This window comes from Engystomops pustulosus, chromosome 5, assembly GCF_040894005.1.
Source record: "Engystomops pustulosus chromosome 5, aEngPut4.maternal, whole genome shotgun sequence".
Lineage (NCBI taxonomy): Eukaryota > Metazoa > Chordata > Amphibia > Anura > Leptodactylidae > Engystomops > Engystomops pustulosus.
The window spans coordinates 53,173,413-53,193,382 of NC_092415.1; the positions used below are offsets into that span (position 1 = coordinate 53,173,413).

The 19,970-nt window shown below is 41.1% G+C and overlaps 1 protein-coding gene across 4 annotated transcripts in view; it reads left to right on the forward strand.

Annotated features, from left to right (window-relative positions):
• Positions 1-19,970, forward strand: part of CCDC178 (coiled-coil domain containing 178) — a 236,268-nt gene that overhangs the window by 38,033 nt on the left and 178,265 nt on the right. For all 4 annotated transcript variants that reach the window (XM_072151999.1, XM_072152000.1, XM_072152001.1 and 1 more), the window contains 4 exons: positions 9,989-10,084; positions 12,393-12,529; positions 15,851-16,034; positions 16,739-16,801. In XM_072151999.1, the coding sequence (XP_072008100.1) occupies positions 9,989-10,084; positions 12,393-12,529; positions 15,851-16,034; positions 16,739-16,801 (480 nt within the window). The remainder of the gene's footprint in view (positions 1-9,988; positions 10,085-12,392; positions 12,530-15,850; positions 16,035-16,738; positions 16,802-19,970) is intronic.

The following is a 19,970-nucleotide window of genomic DNA, read 5'->3' on the forward strand; positions in this document are numbered from 1 at the left end:
CCTCCAAAAAGTGTCGCCAGACTTCAAATGCCCACTTAATGGCAAGGAGCTCTCGATTACCAATATCATAATTCCTCTCACAAGAGGAAAACTTTCTAGAGAAATATGCACAGGGCCTAAGTCTGGTGAGAGTGGAGGACCCCTGAGACAACACTGCACCAACTCCTACCTCGGAGGCATCCACCTCCACAACAAACGGTAGAGAGAGGTCAGGTTGAACCAAGACTGGGGCTGACGAGAATGCCGCTTTTAAAGTTTCAAACGCTGAGCAAGCGGCAGGGGACCAATTGTTCGGATCAGCACCCTTACGGGTTAGATCCGTGAGGGGTTTGGCGATCACGGAAAAGTTCTTTATAAAGTTCCGATAATAGTTAGCGAAACCTAAAAAACGTTGTAGGGCCTTAAGATTGGTAGGCCGAACCCAGTCCGTGAGCGCCTGAACCTTACTCGGATCCATCTGTACATCAGAGGGAGTCACAACATAGCCTAAGAAGGAAACCTTCTGGACGCAAAAAACACACTTTTCCAGCTTAGCGAAGAGGTGGTTTTTGCGCAACCTGGTAAGTACTTGGCGGAGGTGTTGCTGGTGAGAAACCATATCAGGAGAGAAAATCAAAATATCGTCTAGATAAACCACCATAAACACACCGATGTAATCATGAAAGATGGAGTTCATAAACCCTTGAAAAACCGCTGGGGCATTACTCAAACCAAAGGGCATAACCAGGTATTCAAAGTGCCCCAAAGGTGTATTAAATGCGGTTTTCCACTCATCCCCTTCCCGGATTCGAATCAGGTTATAAGCCCCTCTGAGATCTAATTTAGAGAAAACTTGGGCCCCAGAAACCTGATTTAAGAGATCCGGGATCAAGGGGAGAGGACCTGAGTTTTTTACCGTTATCTTGTTTAATTCTCGATAATCAATACACGGCCGTAAACCACCATCTTTTTTCTCAACAAAAAAGAACCCGGCCCCAGTGGGCGACTCAGAAGGACGGATATGTCCGATTGCCAAACTCTCATCAATATAACTCTTCAGTGCCTCCCGTTCTGGTACTGACAGGTTACATATACGACCCTTTGGCAGTCTAGCATCAGGAAGAAGGTCAATTTTACAATCAAACTCCCTGTGAGGAGGAAGTACTTGGGATAAGGGTTTTGAAAACACATCTGAGTAATCAGAGAGAAAACCTGGAAGACTCTGATCTTCCGCCACTACTGTACATAATGAAACTCTGGACAGGTGATCCTTACAGTGAGGACCCCAATGAACCAGCTCCAGAGTTTCCCAATTAATTACCGGATTATGGATCCGGAGCCAGGGTAGACCAAGAATGACATTTTCAGACAAGTTTTCCATAACTAGGAAAGAACACCATTCTTCATGCATAGCTCCTACCATAAGCTTTATCTGCGGGGTTCGGAATTTAATCAACCCTGCCTGTAGAGGGGTCAAATCCGCACCCGACATCTGGATAGGAGTGGACAATGGAATCAATGACATGCGAAACTGAGAGACAAAATTATAATCAATTAAATTAGACGCAGCACCTGAATCCAAAAAGGCGCGACCAGTGCAGGAAACCGACTGAAACTTAATAGTACAAGGTAAATACATTCTAGACACAATTGGGAGTACCTGAGCTCCTAAGCAGTCCCCCCGACTACTGCTTAGGAGCGGAAGTTTTCCTGCTGCTGCCTCTTGGAACAGGTGTTGACCTGATGATCAGGACTTCCACAGTAGAAACAAAGATGACGTCTCATTCGATGTTGCTTCCGCTGTGCAGGAGAGATGCTATCCAGCTCCATGGATTCCAATTCTGGACTACCCGGAGACAGACTGGCCGCTGGCTGACAGTCAGAGGACACCCGAGGTGATCGCCTGGATCTTAGGCGACGATCAACTCGGATGACCAGAGTCATAGCATCATCTAATGTCTGAGGCTCGGCATAAGCTAAGACTAACTGTCTGAACTGGGCACAATAATCTTCTGCTGTCCGTTTTCCCTGACACAGAGATCTAAGGTGGGAAACTGCAAGTGCTCGGCGGTCAGGTTCGTCATAAATCTGGCCTAAAGCAGAAAAAAAAGCGTCAAGAGAAGAACGGGATGGAGAGTCAGGTGGGAGAGAAAAAGCCCAATTTTGCGGATCCCCACGCAACAGGGAAATTACCACGCCCACCCTTTGAATCTCTGTGCCCGATGAACGAGGGCGTAAAGAAAAGTAAAGTTTACAGCCCTCCCGAAATGAAAAAAATTTCTTACGGTCACCAAAAAACACGTCAGGGAGAGGAACCTTAGGTTCAGGCGTGGGTGGCAGTGGATCCTGCGGTGATGTCTGCCGTGGAACCTGCATAGATTCCTGAATTTGGAGACGGGAAGCTAGATCCTGAACAAGCTGAGTTAGGGTCTGGACCTGAGCGACCACAGCTGACAAAGGCTCCATGGGAGGAGAGAATGTAGCAGGTCGGATACAGGATGCAGACCTGTGAGTGGCCAGTGTTTCTGTTAGGATTGGGTACACAAAAGACAGGGGATAGTGTGCCCTGAGCTTGCCCCAGCCTCTGTCCCTTCCTATAGCCCCCCCACGCTAAACCGTGGGGCGACTACTTGAAGACTCGGAATACGCTGGTTAAAGTGGGGGAAGGGAAATACAAACAGACTGACAAACATAAAACACAAAAGAATCGTAAACTAGCCGGAGTCACAACGGGAGGGTACGTCAATAGCAAAGTCAGTAAGCAAATAGTCAATGTCAAAAACTAGCCGAGGTAACAACAATACAGATACAGAGCAATACAACCTAGTGCAGCAAGCGAGTGGAGAAAGAGATTTCAAACACTGGCACAGGTGACTAGTGAAGCTGCAATTTATGCAGCCAGAACTCCACCTCCAGAACCTGATAGGAGCTGGACAGCATCTGGGAATTAACCCCTCACGGTGCAGAACAACAGGCACCAAGCAGAGGTTCAAGTCCCAGCCACTCCTAGACAGCGCGAGATCTTAGCAGCCGCTGCCCAGGACGAGAGGTGGAGTTTGCGCGGACACGGAGAACGCTGCTGGCACCACCAGAAGTCCCAGCATTCTCCCTAGCGAACCTGACATTATGATGGAGCAATCTTCTGGCAGTGTTTATGATGGAGCAATCTTCCTGCAGTGTTTATGATGGAGCAATCTTCTGGCAGTATTTATGATGGAGCAATCTTCTGGCAGTGTTTATGATGGAGCAATCTTCTGGCAGTATTTATGATGGAGCAATCTTCTGGCAGTGTTTATGATGGAGCAATCTTCTGGTAGTGTTTATGGTGAAGTCTTCCAGCAGTTTTTGATGGGACAGTTTCCTTGTAGTGCTTATGATGGGGCAGTCTTCTGGCAGTGTATATGATGGCACAATCTTCTGGTAGTGTATATGATGGCACAATCTTCTGGCAGTGTTTATGATGGGACAATCTTCTGGCAGTGTTTAGGAGGGAACAGTCTTCTGGCAGTGTTTATGATGGAAGAATCTTCTGGTAGTGTTTATAATGGAGCAGTCTACTGGCAGTGTTTAGGAGGGAGCAGTCTTCTGGCAGTTCCTATGATGGAACAATCTTCTGGCAGTTGTTATGATTGGGCAATCTTCTGGCATTGTTTATGATGGAGCAGTCTTCTGGCAGTGTATATGATGGCATAATCTTCTGGCAGTGTTTATGATGGGGCAATCTTCTGGCAGTGTTTATGATGGGGCAATCTTCTGGCAGTGTTTATGATGGGGCAATCTTCTGGCAGTGTTTAGGAGGGAGCAGTCTTCTGGCAGTTCCTATGATGGAACAATCTTTTGGTAGTGTTTATAATGGAGCAATCTTCTGACAGTGTTTATGATGGAACAATCTTCTGGTAGTGTTTATGATGAATTTTTCTGGCAGTTTTTGATGGGACAGTTTCCTTGTAGTGTTTATGATGGGACAGTCTTCTGCCAGTGTATATGATGGGACAATATTCTGGCTGTGTTTGTGATGGATCCATCTTCTGGCAGTGTTTATGATGGAGCAATCTTCTAGCAGTGTTTATTATGGAGGAGTCTTCTGGCAGAGATTATGAGGCAGCAGTCTGCTGGCAGTGTTTATAATGGAGTAATCTTCTGGCAGTGTATATAATTGAGCATAAATCGAATAAACTCAACACAGTAGAAGTTCAGTTGCAAGTATTTTTTATTAAAGCATCACCGATTGGCAATCCACATCTATTGTTTAATGTTTCACTCTATGTTAGACCTTCTTCAGAGACTGGATTGCTAGTGGGTAGAGATAGAGAAGAGAAAGTCAGACCAATGGGATAGATAAGCGTCTTTTGTATTGCGGCGCACTGACTACATAGGAAGCAGAGGTGTATGTACAATGGAGCAGTCTTCTGGCAGCGTTTGTGATGGAGTGATTGGCTGGCAGTGTTTATTATGGGACCCTACTTTTGTCCGTGTTTATGATGGAGCAATATTTTTAAAACAAAATGGGTACATTTACCCATTTATGCCACATTCAGGCAGGCATTTCTTATTCAGCTGCCAGGATCCATTACTTATTTTTAAGTATTTTCTACAATTGTGTGCCCTTTGCCTAGAATTGAAGGTATGAGGGACGTACAATAATTGAACATAAAACATTTTTCCAAAACCACAAATGACCTTCTGTGACTTGTTTATTCATATAAAGGGATTATGTTAATCTTTTCCCAGCCCAGTATACAGTAATGGAAACACAGTCAATGTCCAGTATATAATCTCTGTATATATATATCTGTGGTAGAGATACTGTTTAAATGGTAATGTTTCATGTAAATTCAGTCCCGCAATCTGTTGTGGAAAAAAAGAAACTGAATGACTGCCGACTACTAATTTAAGTGCATAGCTCAACGGAATGAACTTCTCTTCAAGCATTAAATTTAAGTTTTGGATTGATAATTTCATATTAGCTGTAAATAAATATAAATTCTGTTCTGCATTTCTACAGACTTGTTGAAATAACATTAACTTTGTAAAGGAAAAGACCCATGGTTAATTTAGTTTGTCCTCCTATCATCTGGTGGATAGTTGTCTGGTAAAAGAATATTTATATTAAAGCAAGTTAATAATTTATTGCTGAGTTAAGGCACATTACTGTAGTTACCATACTGCAGTTTCCCATCAAAACAGTTGCAAGAACATGAAAAAATTGCAACCATTTTCTGACGTGAAAATTGGTCATGTACCACTACTGCTTTTCCCAAGGCAAATCTAAAAAAGCACCCACAAACTGAAAGATGCTGACAACATAAATAATAACTAAATACACGTTAACCCCCCAAATCTAGCACACTTTCAAAAGGTAGACTTGGCTCACTGACACTTTGTGAATGATACAAATGATACAACACATGCTGTGAGGGGTTTTACACATTAGAAGATTAGTGACTACATAACTAATCAGATAGAGGCAAAAGTAGCAACTCACTGGTGAAATTCTGTTTAATTGGTTAAAAACCACCATTTGGACTTTTATTGTTCATGACTAATTTGCTGTCCCCTTTTATTCTGCTTCCTGCAGCACATTGCCACACTGTGTCTTTGAAAACACACAGTCATATACAGTATAGTTTTCTCTGCTTAACAACTATGTCCCACACTGTGTTCCTAAATAATGTATGCCCCTCACAATACAACTGAATACTCTATCCCTCTGCATATAAAACATATATTTAATTAATAAATTTATATATATATATATATATATATATATGTATATATATATATATATATATATAGTTTATACCCCTCCCTATAGTCCTCCTAACCTTATTTAAATATGCACAATGCCCCCCAAATTTAATGTGTTAGATAGAGTGCCCCTATATTGCATAACACACAGCAGCCCCCTTGAATTAATTATATGATATATAATATTTTATATAGTGCTGCCCTTAGCTATATATACAGTAGAGTATCCCCAAAAATGTATTTTATACAGCAAGCCACTGAATTAATATGTGTTGTACCGTTATATACAGTGCTCAGTGAATTAATAATTGTTATCACTGGCAAGGGCAGAGCTTTGGAGAAAGGTGCCCCAGCTGTAGTGTATTGAGTGTGGCATATCACCTGGTTGCAACTGTGATCTCTGTGACCCCCAAAGCTAAAGCACAATAGAATAGAATGTTATTAATCCGAATGGGAAATTATCAGTACACCATGGATCCAGGCAGATATTACACAGCAAAAGAAAAATAACACCAAACACGATTTACATTAAACATTAACAAAAATTGGAGATGACAAATGAGGGGAACGGGGTAGAGGGGAATTTATTAGCTCACACCTCTGTTTTTTTACATCATGTTGTATAATGGAATTGTTTTAGGAATGAATGACCCGTAATATCTCATTGTCGACATCTGGCGATATTGATTGCTTCTGGTGCTCCTTTGTTGTAGAACCAAGCTAAGTAACGGGTGTCTGGTTATAGACTTAAATTCAGCTAATAGACTTAAATTTCGTAAGGCATCTGTTTCGCCATGCCTCCTTAAAGGCCACGCAAACAACATAAAAAACCTACAAATACTCACCTTTGCTCCTCTTCATCTTCAACTCAGCGCTGTTGTCGCTAGTCTTGAAATGCTGGGATTACCTAATAACATCTTATATCACCTTATAACAAACTTATAATTAGCCGGTGGGGGCTATATGCGAAATTATAAACACCTCCCTCTCCCATGCTCCCAGTGTTGACCTCACACGAAAGTCGTGAATTCACACCTCTCTGTGACATCACCTCCCTCTGTGGACATGTAGTCCCTGTGCTCCATGCTGCTTGTTTTGTATGTGATCCTGTCGTTTCAAGACTAGCGACGGTCAGTACCAGAATCAAGATAAATAGGTGCAAGGGTGAATATTTATAGGTTTCTGTAGGTTTGTGGTTGATTTCCTTTAAAGCTACGGAGTGGCTCCCCTATCGTTCCTTTGGCCCCTTTGAATGATTTTAGTAAGTCTGCTCTTTTCCTTACTATTTATGCCCCCTCCCCAACAGGTGACAATGTAAAAAAAGGACACTTGCCAGTGATGTTTCTTACTTTGGTGCATATGTTAAATGACTTGAGCCTTCTTAAGGGGTAACACCGGGACATTGCTTTAGAGTACACCATATATTTGTTTGACTTCCAATCTAGACTGTAATCAATGTAAACACCTAGATACATGTACGATCTGACCAGCTCAGTTGGTTGCCCTTTGCTCACAATCGGCTTTGGTGCTGTTCTGTTCATCCTTATACCATATTTTTTGTCTTTTTAACGTTAAGGGCCAGGTCGGTTCCATTGCTCCAGTCCACGAAGTTCCCAATTATTTCTTTGTGGTTGCTTTTGTGGATACAGCAGACAATTCCAGATGCTGCTGGTTGATAGTCCTGCTTTGAACCACCATAACAGGTTCCATGCAACATTTTTGACAAAATATTCAGTGAAGATGGATTTATTACCATTAGGACAAAATTATTAGAGGGTAATTTCCTATTGTCAAAGTTAGAGTGGAAAAACAGCTCTTTGTGGGTCAATTAATCTGTTCTAGCTAAGAGAATAAATACTTCTATTTACTGCCTTACTTTTGTTTGTGCCAGCATATTACATAGTTAAACTGCTGTAGAATGCATATGTTGAACAACATATGATAAGTGCAGGGTTGAAAGCAATTTCAGTAACCCAAGACGTGTTTAGTACCTTAATAAGGCGAGATGTAAGTTACAAGTGATCGGCTTAAGTTTTATATCATCTGGCTGTGAAGGATAAAAAGCAGCCACAGCATCTTCTGTGACTAGGAACTCATTTAAATTAGGGCACAGAACAAGAGGCATTACATCCAGTAAGCAATCATTTCCACTTCACAGTGGACCTTTTTTACGCTTTACAAGGGAAAAAAAATAACTTTTCAGCTGAGTAACACAAATTTATGCTTTCTTAACAAAGTTTTCTCTGTACCATTACAATCTGTCTTGAGCCAAAAGATGTGCATAGAGAGGATAGATACATACATCAGTGTCTCTGTATCCAAAGTTTACATTTTCTAAAAAAAAGAACCATCTACACCAACCCCAACAGTTTGCATAATTGAAAGGAAATCTACCTTGGGGAATGTATTTTCTGAGAGAATCCTGATGTTAGATTCCCCATCCAGCAGCAGCGGCATCCTGTATTTCACTAATCCAGGGAGACAGCTGCTGCAGAAATAAAGTTTTATTTGTCAATATGCAAATTCATTTCTAAGGCTACTGGGGGCGTGAAGTATCCTAAGACAACTCCGTGGGCGAAGGCTACTCCACGTCCCCAGTAGCCCCTACTGACCTGCCTCTAGCTGCCCTTTTCCGGCATCCGGCCCATCTCCGGCATCATTTGAGCTCTGTGCAAGCGCAGTAGCTTGTTGCCGGCACCACGCCTGCTCAAATGATGCCGGAGAAGGGCCAGATGCCAGAGAAGGGTAGGTAGAGGCTGGTCAGTAGTGGCTACTGGGGGCATGGAGTAGCCTTCGCCCCCTGGAGCTGTCTTAGCCTACTCCACGCGCCCAGTAACTTTAGATATGAATTTGCATATTGAGGAATAAAACTTTACTTCTGCAACTGCTGCATCCCTGGATTGGTGAAAAGCGTGATGCAGCAGCTGCCCGGACGGGGAATCTACCATTGGAAATCTCTCAGAAAGTAGATTCCCCATGGTAGATTTCCTTTAATAGGTGCTATTCAACCAATAGGCAACCTAATTATCATACTGGGGCTAAAAGGAAACCTGCCAGGGCTGTTTGGGACACTAAACCCCTCACAGGTCCTTATGGACTGGTGGTTCAGCATCCCAAATTGCCCCATGTCACTCCTTATGGGACCAAAATAAAGTAAAAAAACACCTAAAGGAAAACTTCCATCAAAACCAAGCATGGATATACCAGGAGCACTTACTAATAGATCCAGGCACCATGCCTTTGCTGATCTTTTTATATTTGTTATCTATGTCCTCCTTTCTTCTAAAATCATTTTTTTTAAATTATACTAATGGGTCTGGGGGGCTACCATAGCTCTTTAGCAAATTATGTAAATGACCCTGGGCACATGAAGAGATAGAAAGTGATGTCACCCTTGTTACTCCTCTCCTCCCCCTGCTCATATCTGTGTGTAACGTATAGTAAAGCATTGCTAGTGCTTGTGCTTTATCCGCTGCCTGTTAGCGATACAGACATCAGCTACACAAGTAGTGTATAGGAGTAACAACATGTCAGGCTCTTACAACTGCTACAGGAGGTGTGGTTGCCAGAACCAGAAAGCACATAGAGGAGCCAGCACCATGAGTGACACATTATACAGTGTGTCAGTAATGTGTATAGGAGTATCTCATACACACACAGGCTGCAGAGACTGCCAGCACCAGGAAGCACAAAGAGGCAGACAGCACCTGGAGTTTCATATCATTATACAGGCTGTCAGTCATGTGTATAGGAGTATCTCATACACACAGGCTGCAGTGGGTGCCAGCACCAGGAAGCACATAGAGGAGCCTGCACAAGCAGTGTCACATCATTATACAGGCTGTCAGTCATGTGTATAGGAGTATCTCATACACACACAGGCAGCAGGGGGCGCCAGCACCAGGAAGCACATAGAGGAGTCTGCACCAGCAGTGTCACATCATTATACAGGCTGTCAGTCATGAGAATGAGAGTCTGCTGAATATTATAATGACTCATTGGACCTCTCTTAGGCCATTTGCATACAACTTTAGGACCTAATTGTTTAAGTTTAGAGGCATGTAGAGGGACAATGTAGGGATAGGGGCAATGCTTTCTAATGGCAGTTTAGGAAAATGTATATAGTTTTGGTTGGTTAATTTCCTGACGGTTCTCTTTAAATTTATACCTTTGATGTAAGAATTTTATTATTTTAAGTCATCTTTATTACTTTAAACATTTCTTGCTAGAAAGATCTCTGCTGTATTTCTTGTTCCTTTAGGTAAATGACTTGAAGTACGAACTAGATGCTGAGGAAAAGAAATACAAAGACTTATCAAATATCTATTCTACACTTTCGCAGGAAGCAGAAATTTTGGTAATTGTATAATATTGCAACAAATACATATATAAGTTAATTGTACTTCTCTTTCTATTAAAGTCTTTGTAGTGTTTTTTTGCATAAATGTACCATCTGCTCATCCTCATCTCAAGAAATAATTTATCTCTTCTCAGACATAAGGTTAGCAAAAAATACTGACAAGTGTTAGTTCTCAAGAGTGTAGAATTGTGTCTGCAAAAGAGCACTTTTGGAAAATGATGCTTTAGTACATTATCCCATTCTTAAAAAAATATGTACTATTATTTAATGGTATTCTACTGCATACATACATACATAGCATGACTGTATCATACAGCAGAAGACCTATTACTGTTTTTGAAGTCACTGTTTTTTTTAACACCAGTTTTAAAATGCCCCCACTGGTGGTCTGGCACACATATTTACCACATCTGTACTAGGAGGCTGCAGCCTCTTAGTAGATTGGGTGCAAAGTACGCCACTTCGGACTTGAGACCAGATCTGAACTGGTGGCATTTTCTGCTAAAGTCGCTACCAATTTTATCTTGTGGGTTGGAGAAGCCAGGATACTGTTACGGACGGGGAGATTTATGTGCCTTCTCCACCATAAAACTGCTTACGATGGTACTGAGCAGAAGAATAGAAAAGTGAAAGCTAGTGAAGTTTAAAAAGAATCAGCACAAAAATGAAAAATGTCTGGAGTGAAAAACTGTATCAGTATTGATATATGCATATTAATTTCTAAGGCTACTTGGGGTGTGGAGTAGGCTGAGACCGCTCCGGGGGCAAAGGCTACTCCACGCCCCCCAGTAGCCATTAATAACCTGCCTCTACCTGCCCGTCTCCGGCATAATTTGAGCTCTGGGCAAGCACAGTAGCTCATTGCTGGCACCGCACCTTTGTGCTTGCACAGAGCTCAAATGATGCCAGAGATGGGCCAGATGCGCAGAAGGGCAATCCCAATGGTAGATTCCCCCTACTATGCATTGCTTATAGTAACAAACAAATCTCAAGTCTTATATTAAAGACCAGTAGTAAAATAGAAACTGAGCTGTGATTGGTTACTAGAAGTTGAGCTGAGCTGGTTAGTAATAGGTTGATAATACTCCTTTTACCATTTTTGAGGAGTATTTTTAGCTGTGAAGGAGTATAAAATTTTCAGTAATACATCTAAATAACTTCTAAGTGTAAACAGTGTTAATAGATGAATATTTAAGCAAGAAAATCATTACAGCCATTTTGTTCTAACACCCCAGTCCCTCCCTGTCCAGACTATGGCTGCCGCCCCATTCCCCCCTGTACAGACTATGGCTGGTGCCCCATACCCCCAATTCCCCACTTTGTCCAAAACTGGCCCTGCATACCCCACCTGTCCAGACTATGGCTGACGCCTGGGTGGTGATGCCACCAACCCAGACTGGCCAGTGATGAGTGGACCCAACATTATGTCCGGGTTGCATTTTTGAACACGAATCAAGAACGCGTTAGTCAGGTTCACTCATCTCCAGTGGCACCCAATTGGAAATGTTTTTTTTTTTTTTTAAATGTATTTGTTTTATTTAGTTTTGGGAGTGGGGGATTGTTTTTTTTATACTGGGGCTCCACTTTGCAATGAACACATTATATATGTGTGCTCTGCTATTATATATAGCTCACAGATAACCGTGATCTTATGGTAACATCCCATAGGATCATTGTTATCTGTGATCTGTAAATACAGACATGCAGAGAGGGTGCATATTGCATGTTCTCTACATGTTTGTTTACCCCCTGTGCTCCAGGATGTGGAAACAAATCACGTTATCCCCCTGCAAACACAGCGCTCAGGGGCTGCTGTGATAGGGGACTGATAATATTCGCCCACTGTCACACAGACAGATCGATAGTGGTCAGATGTGGATTTTTCCGCATCGAACTATTTTTGAAGCGTAAATCTGCCTGTACAAGCAGATACACATGTATCTGCTCCTGTAGATGTTGGCTAATAAGTGTATCTTTGGAAAGTGCAAGTTAGAATTTCAACTCAAAACCTAGTCTATGATGTTGAAAAGGGGACGAGCTGTGCAAAATTTGGTGATTGTAAATGCAATGGTGCAGATTTAGCGGTAATACACATACACACATACATTCAGCTTTATATATTAGATTATATTTTGTTGTCATAAAGAAATATTGGAAAGCACACCACTCTACATACTGAGCTGTCCTTGAAGTGTACCTAACCTTTTATCAAACTTTTTAGAAAACAGAAACACCGTGTGTGTACAGGAGTCAAACATCATTGAGTGGAAAACCTTTTTACAGTGTCTTCACTTTTTTATTTCAGGAATCAGATTTCCAGGCACAGTTATCTGACTTGGAACAGCAGCTTCACAAAAAACTTCATGCACTAAGGGGTTTAGAATATGAAAATAAGACCCTCGATCTGGAAAATGAAGACATGTCAATAAAAACTGCAAACAGGTTAAAGTGTAACTCCAATTTCATAATGATTTTTAACAATTTTACATTTGTGATTATTCCTTTTAGAACAAACAAATTGATGCCCATATTGTGTTGCTCGCCCCTTTTTTCTGTTCTGCAGCTACTTGTTAGAAATCTTCCTCAGCGGTAGTGAAGTGGGCAGAGACTAACCTCTTCCTTCCTTTGCCCAAGATTGAGTGAATAACTGACCTTACTTTCCATGATGTTTTGGGTTATTCCATAAAGTAACTCCAGTGAGAAGTAACTCAGCAAATTCAGAGAGATTCCTACAAGTAAACCCACTGAGCTCAGCATTGTGTGTAGATGCAGGATCTACACCAGGGGTGTCAAAATAATTTTCACTAGGGGCCACATCGCCCTTGAATGTCATCTTATTACTGTATAACCGTATCTACTCTAATTGTGTAGCAGTTTATACATTTATACAGAATTACCATTACAATCATCTCTTTGAGGGCAACTACAAAGCTGAAGTATGTGCACCAACAGAAACCAATAGTCACCCCCTAACAGAAACAGTGCCCCTCCAGCAACCATTGAGCCTCACCCAGTGGCTACGGGGCCCATAAGGTAAGGGGCCTGGGGACGCACATCCGAGTCATAATTTAAAGATACATTGCCTCCGGGTCCCTCCGTCTGTGTCCCTGCTGCACTCTTAGGCTTATATGCATGACCCCCCCCCCTCACTGCCTCCCATCCATCGGCCATCACAAGCAACTGCCCAACGTATATATATGTGTGTGTGTGTGTGTGTGTGTATATATATATATATATATACATATATATATATACACTCACCGGCCACTTTATTAGGTACACCATGCTAGTAACGGGTTGGACCCCCTTTTGCCTTCAGAACTGCCTCAATTCTTCGTGGCATAGATTCAACAAGGTGCTGGAAGCATTCCTCAGAGATTTTGGTCCATATTGACATGATGGCATCACACAGTTGCCGCAGATTTGTCGGCTGCACATCCATGATGCGAATCTCCCGTTCCACCACATCCCAAAGATGTTCTATTGGATTGAAATCTGGTGACTGTGGAGGCCATTTGAGTACAGTGAACTCATTGTCATGTTCAAGAAACCAGTCTGAGATGATTCCAGCTTTATGACATGGCGCATTATCCTGCTGAAAATAGCCATCAGATGTTGGTTACATTGTGGTCATAAAGGGATGGACATGGTCAGCAACAACACTCAGGTAGGCTGTGGCGTTGCAACGATGCTCAATTGGTACCAAGGGGCCTAAAGAGTGCCAAGAAAATATTCCCCACACCATGACACCACCACCACCAGCCTGAACCATTGATACAAGGCAGGATGGATCAATGCTTTCATGTTGTTGATGCCAAATTCTGACCCTACCATCCGAATGTCGCAGCAGAAATTGAGACTCATCAGACCAGGCAACGTTTTTCCAATCTTCTACTGTCCAATTTCGATGAGCTTGTGCAAATTGTAGCCTCAGTTTCCTGTTCTTAGCTGAAAGGAGTGGCACCCGGTGTGGTCTTCTGCTGCTGTAGCCCATCTGCCTCAAAGTTCGACGTACTGTGCGTTCAGAGATGCTCTTCTGCCTACCTTGGTTGTAACGGGTGGCGATTTGAGTCATTGTTGCCTTTCTATCAGCTCGAACCAGTCTGCCCATTCTCCTCTGACCTCTGGCATCAACAAGGCATTTCCTCCCACAGAACTGCCGCTCACTGGATGTTTTTTCTTTTTCGGACCATTCTCTGTAAACTCTAGAGATGGTTGTGCGTGAAAATCCCAGTAGATCAGCAGTTTCTGAAATACTCAGACCAGCCCTTCTGGCACCAACAACCATGCCACATTCAAAGGCACTCAAATCACCTTTCTTCCCCATACTGATGCTCGGTTTGAACTGCAGGAGATTGTCTTGATCATGTCTACATGCCTAAATGCACTGAGTTGCCGCCATGTGATTGGCTGATTAGAAATTAAGTGTTAACGAGCAGTTGGACAGGTGTACCTAATAAAGTGGCCGGTGAGTGTATATATGGAGCAGATCTTACAAAATGGGGTCCTAAAATTGGAAGAATTATACACTTATGAACCTTTACTGCTCTGGTTCTGAAGCTAAAGGAGTTGTCACTTAGGCCCAGTTCACACAACCATGATGTACAATACTAATTTCCATTATTCAGAACAGTGAAAATACAGTGCACTGCAGTGTTGTGTTCCAGTTTCAGCCTTGATAAAAGGCAGTGGTGGTGAACCTATGGCACAGGTGCCAGAGGTGGCACTCAGAGCCCTTTCTGAGGGCATTCAGGCCAACGTCCAAGGACAGAGTTCACCAAACACGGAATCTTCTTGAAGTTCCAGGCAACTTAAGAGATGCTTCTCTCAACGCTATTTTAAAGCGACTCTTTTAAAGCAGCTGTTTGGAACTGCTGGGAAAGTAAGAAGGTGCTGACAGAACTGCATTATCTTTGGAGGTCCCCCTGCTGGACCCACTGTTCTTCCTGTACAGAGAGATCCTGGAGAGAAGCTACAATGATAGTTTGAATTTGCCCTCCTTCTTTCAACTGTATTGGTGGCCTCAGGCAGCAGATACGATTGAAAGATGTGGAAAAACAGGTAGCGATAAGTTACTGCATAAAATGCCATGTTGACACTTTGTGGTAAATAAGTGGATTTTGGTTCTAGTTTGGGCACTCGGTCTGTAAAAGGTTTTCCATCACTGATATAAGGGAATCTTCTATGGGAACTGATGGGAAGTATCAAAACTGGTAAGAGTTCTATATCATGCAAACTCTGCTCAACCACTTTGTTGCTGGTGCCACAAATCCAGGACATTTCTCTCTTTGAATGGAACATGGCTGGACTTGGAATTGCTCTTTGAATTAGACTCATTAGACATAAATATGGGACAAGAGGAATGAAAGAAATGTGTCAAATCTGCAAAAATCTTACCAAACTTTGTTTTGGATTTCTCCTTTAAGGAAATTGATAGTCCCTTTATTTAGGCATTGGTAATTGGTTACTGTTCTTTAATATTCTAAGAAAGTCTTGAGGACAAGCAGGTCTGGTCCTCAGGTACAGAGCAAAATGTTATTACTAAATGTATGAGTAATGTGGATGCGTTCTTTAATCTGCCTCTTTAGCCACAACTTGATTAGATTGCGCCATCCTGCAACCTTCACCTCTGTGCTCCATTTATTATTCTCTGTAATTAATATGCTGAGTCATGCACGTCTCTGTAGGTCAATGTCTGATAGAGCTGCATTTTGTCGGTCATAACAGGAAATCGAGCATTGATTTTGTTTTTCATTATTATAGTCATAAGACGAGGAGTAAACTGGAAGCAGACATCAAACGCATGCAGAAAAGTCAGCTAAAAAATGAAGAGCAAACTAATAATGCAACTAATGAGCTCTCTGGCGTGTCTGGTAGCCATGCCGCAGCCAAGAGGAAATTATCAGAACTGGAGGATCGGTCATCTAAAGAAGAATCCCGCCTAAAGGTGATTCATACAGATATGGATGTATTTGCCATGTGGCACTTGAGGGCCAGTGCTAAGGGTAGCCAGTTACCTCAGAAGCAAGAATGTTTTTTTTTTAAATATTTATCACAGGTCATAAGCCATAAAATAGGCGGCCCAGAGAATCAAAGTGTATAGTGAATAGACTTCCCCATCTCCAGAGGACTTTGGAGGCCATATCAGAACTGTTTTGGCCAGATAAGTTATGTTTTTTTTTTTTTAAACACTATAAAGAAATGTTAATACTTTTGCCAAGGCTTATTATTTTTGTTATTTTTTTTTTTTTAGAAGGAAACACACATTCTTTATCTCTTTTGTTGTACGCTTGCTGCATTTCAGTGTAAAGTTGTCCATCATGTAAGATGCCACAAGGTGGCAGTGCTCTGTAACACATAGGCAGCAGATTGGAGAACATTGTGCACTTTGTACATAAGTTTTGAGCTTGATCCTTTTCCCTTGAAATTCAGACAAAACACAAATAAGAACCTGAACACTTTACATTTGCAAAAAAAAGTTGTACCTTGTGTATCCAATTATTTTAAACAAAGGAGAGATTGTATACAGTTTCTTAAATTTTTGTTGCCAACCAGAAAGTTAATCTGAAGCCCTATTATTACTGTCAAATATCATGGAAACCTGACAGATGAAAAGTTCCCAATGCAATTTTTGTATTTTTTTTTTTAAAGAACCTGGTTGACACATTGAGGAAACAAACAATTGATGAAGTAAAAGCTGCGCAGCTCACACAGGTAAGTCCTACTAGTGACAGCCCCTAGCATCCTTATACACAGTTATTAGAGCACTTCATTGAAGAAAAGCAGGTTTGTTATCCAAACTCCATGTCTACTGTTTTTTACCTTTCTAAATTTTCATTTCTAATGTATAAAATTCCTATTTAGAAATCTGGTGAATGGTCTGTAGAGCATTTGTGACCTTTTTAAGAAATGTCCACACAAAAGTTGCAGATTTTTGAGCAACTAGTTAACCTACTCCAGGAGGGGACTGGAGGTTTTTTGTGCATTGTTTTGCAACTTTGTTGCAATACAATAGTAAATCTAGCAAGAACTTCATACAAAGATTAATAAGGTGCAAATAATGATTTCTGGTACACGGCAAACTACTTTGTGAGCATGTAAAAGTTGCCAAAAAAATGCACAAAAAAATCCCCAAAAAACATAAAAAAATGCATCCAACTAACATAATTCCCCCGAAGCTCTTACCTAACTAAAATCCCCTTAATGATTAAAATGGGTTTTCCAGGTTCAGAATTTTTTATGTTACATCTTGGTTTTTACCGTCACTCCAGCACAGCGCCTCCTGTCGCCTCTGGTACACATAGGCACAATGGCGATGTGACATCCACAGCACGTACCTGCTATAGCCGGAGACCAGAACCTGTAATGGGTGCAAGTTCCTGACTCAATGGCATAGCTGACCCTCTGTATAGTAACAGAGGAGGGGAAAACTGGAGGCACTGTGCTGAACTGGATGTACAGTATGGCATAAAGATATTGGTTCTTTATTATTTTTACACATTTGAGGCCCACAGTAATATATAGGTATGAATCTGGACAACCCCCTCATCAACCTTTCATGCATATGAGAGTTATGAGTTGTTAGTCCCTGTATTCTGACAGATCTAGCCATTATGATATCATGGATGCTATGTAGTGCATTGGAGCATCCAAGGTACTTGACAGAGAAAGGGTGCTGACCTTTGTCTGGTCATGTGCATCCTACAATATGGTCATGGTCTACAAATGCATTGTCATGGTTCCCAGGTCTACTATCGTTCTTTGTCTCTTAGGTCTTGCCTGAGACATTGATTATCTAATAGGTATCACTGAAAGGCTATTTATCCTTTGGAATACAGAATATACAGAAGTTTTTTTTCAAATGGTGTTCCTGAAAAAAAAATTATACTGGATAAAAATATAAAGGTTTATTATAAGTAAAAACATATAAGTAAAAAACAGTAATTTTGTATAACCATAGTATAAAATGCGCCAATAAGTTATAGGAACCCTTAAAGGGAACCAGACACCAAAGCGATATTTTTATCAGGGGGACAGGTTGCTGTAGACAAAGAACTGTATATACCAAACATGTTTTAAAAAGATGTCTGTGTTAAGTGCTGTTTGAAATAAAGTAAGGTGTAATACATTCACTAATCTTCTGGCTCCTGCCCCTTCCTCTCGCTTGCAGCGAGATGCCGAGTGAGAGAGGCCATTGGGGGAGCGGCAGGAGCCAGCAGAGCAGTGAATATATTACACAGCAGAAGGAAGTTGTCATTTGAAATTCTTGTTTTTGGGACTCACTGGCTGGGACACAGCTTATAAAACAGGCATGTTTTACAAACATATTTGGCTTACAGTACTTTCCCTATAGCAACCTGCGTTGATAATAAAAATATTTAGAGAAATTATTCCGAATTAACATTTGAATGTTCTTGCCAAGGTGTACACTACTATTAAGTATATATAAATTACATGGGAAGGGGATAAGTAGGAAAAAGTGGCAAGATAAAATATAACTTAATTATGTTAAATAATAAATAAAGTTTTCATTTATGCAATTAAAAAATAAATAAATAAAAAATACTTGTAGGGATTAATGACACCCTGTACACATTCAAAGAACATCTGTCATTTATAATGTGTACTACCCCATAATGTGTTAGCAGAATAATGTAAGGGAGGAGTAAATTGTACTTTTATAGAGTAGGGATAAGACACTATTCACACTTATGCTGAACCACTGTTATGTGCTTATTGAATGCGGTGAGTAGATGTTAAGGTGATAGTCTATAGATTTTAACCCGTAAATCACCCCCTATACCATTAGGTGGTATGATTTACAGACACTGAATCACTTTGACTGATATTGAGTAGTCATCAGTGTCATTTTTAACTCTATCGCTCCTTCGGTGTATCTGTCTGGTGCTCTTATATGTAAGCACTAACAATATCTAATCACAACATGTGCATTTAGTTGCCAGACACATGTAGTACCATTTCTGAGGGTCTATGCAAGGAACAGCGTGCAAATCACTACTCTCTCTGCCTCTACTCCGCTACGCAGCCTGAGCAAGTGCCTATACTCGGCACCAAGCAAAACTAAGACTCAAACCACAAGTCAATTGTTATTTTGACCCATAAGAAATGGCTATTGCTCTTGGAATTCAACATTTTAACAAAATTGACCAACATAATTAGAATTTAATGATGAAAATAAATATTTTTTTTCAATGGTGATACATCAAGTGTTCAACATACTAGTACATGACGAGGTATGTTTCACACTTAGATGCTACCAGTATTCCTGGCCATGCAGAAAATATGATACCTATGCTGTCAGTTTTGTGGTAGGAAACAAGAAACAACCAGTTGTTGAGCTATTCATTAATTCCTAGTTGTGAAAGCCAAAGAAGGCTAAGAAAAGATATAATAATCTAAATCTACACAAGCAAAAGTCTACTACGTAATATAAAAGGGAATATTGATGTGCTATTTTTTTCCTAGTAATATAGGGAGTAGTGTACCTATTGTAAAGGCAGAACAACTAAATTTTTTTTAGGGAACCAGCTCATTCCCATGTAGAGTTATCTTATCTTAAAGAAAATCTACCACCAGGATGATGGATTGTAAACCAAGAACACTTACATGCTGGCGTGTGCTCCCTCTTGGAGGATCCGCTCTTCATTTAGCTTCTTATACATTTCTTATATAAAGGCTTTACAATTATGCAAATGACTTCCATTAACACCTATGGATAATTTACACCTTTGCATAATTTCTTAATCCTTTTATTGTAAATATGAGGGCATAAGGAGCTAAAACAGGAGCAGATCTCGCCAGAGAGGGTGCACATCTGCATGTAAGTATGCTTGGTTTACAATCCATCATCCTGGTGGTAGAT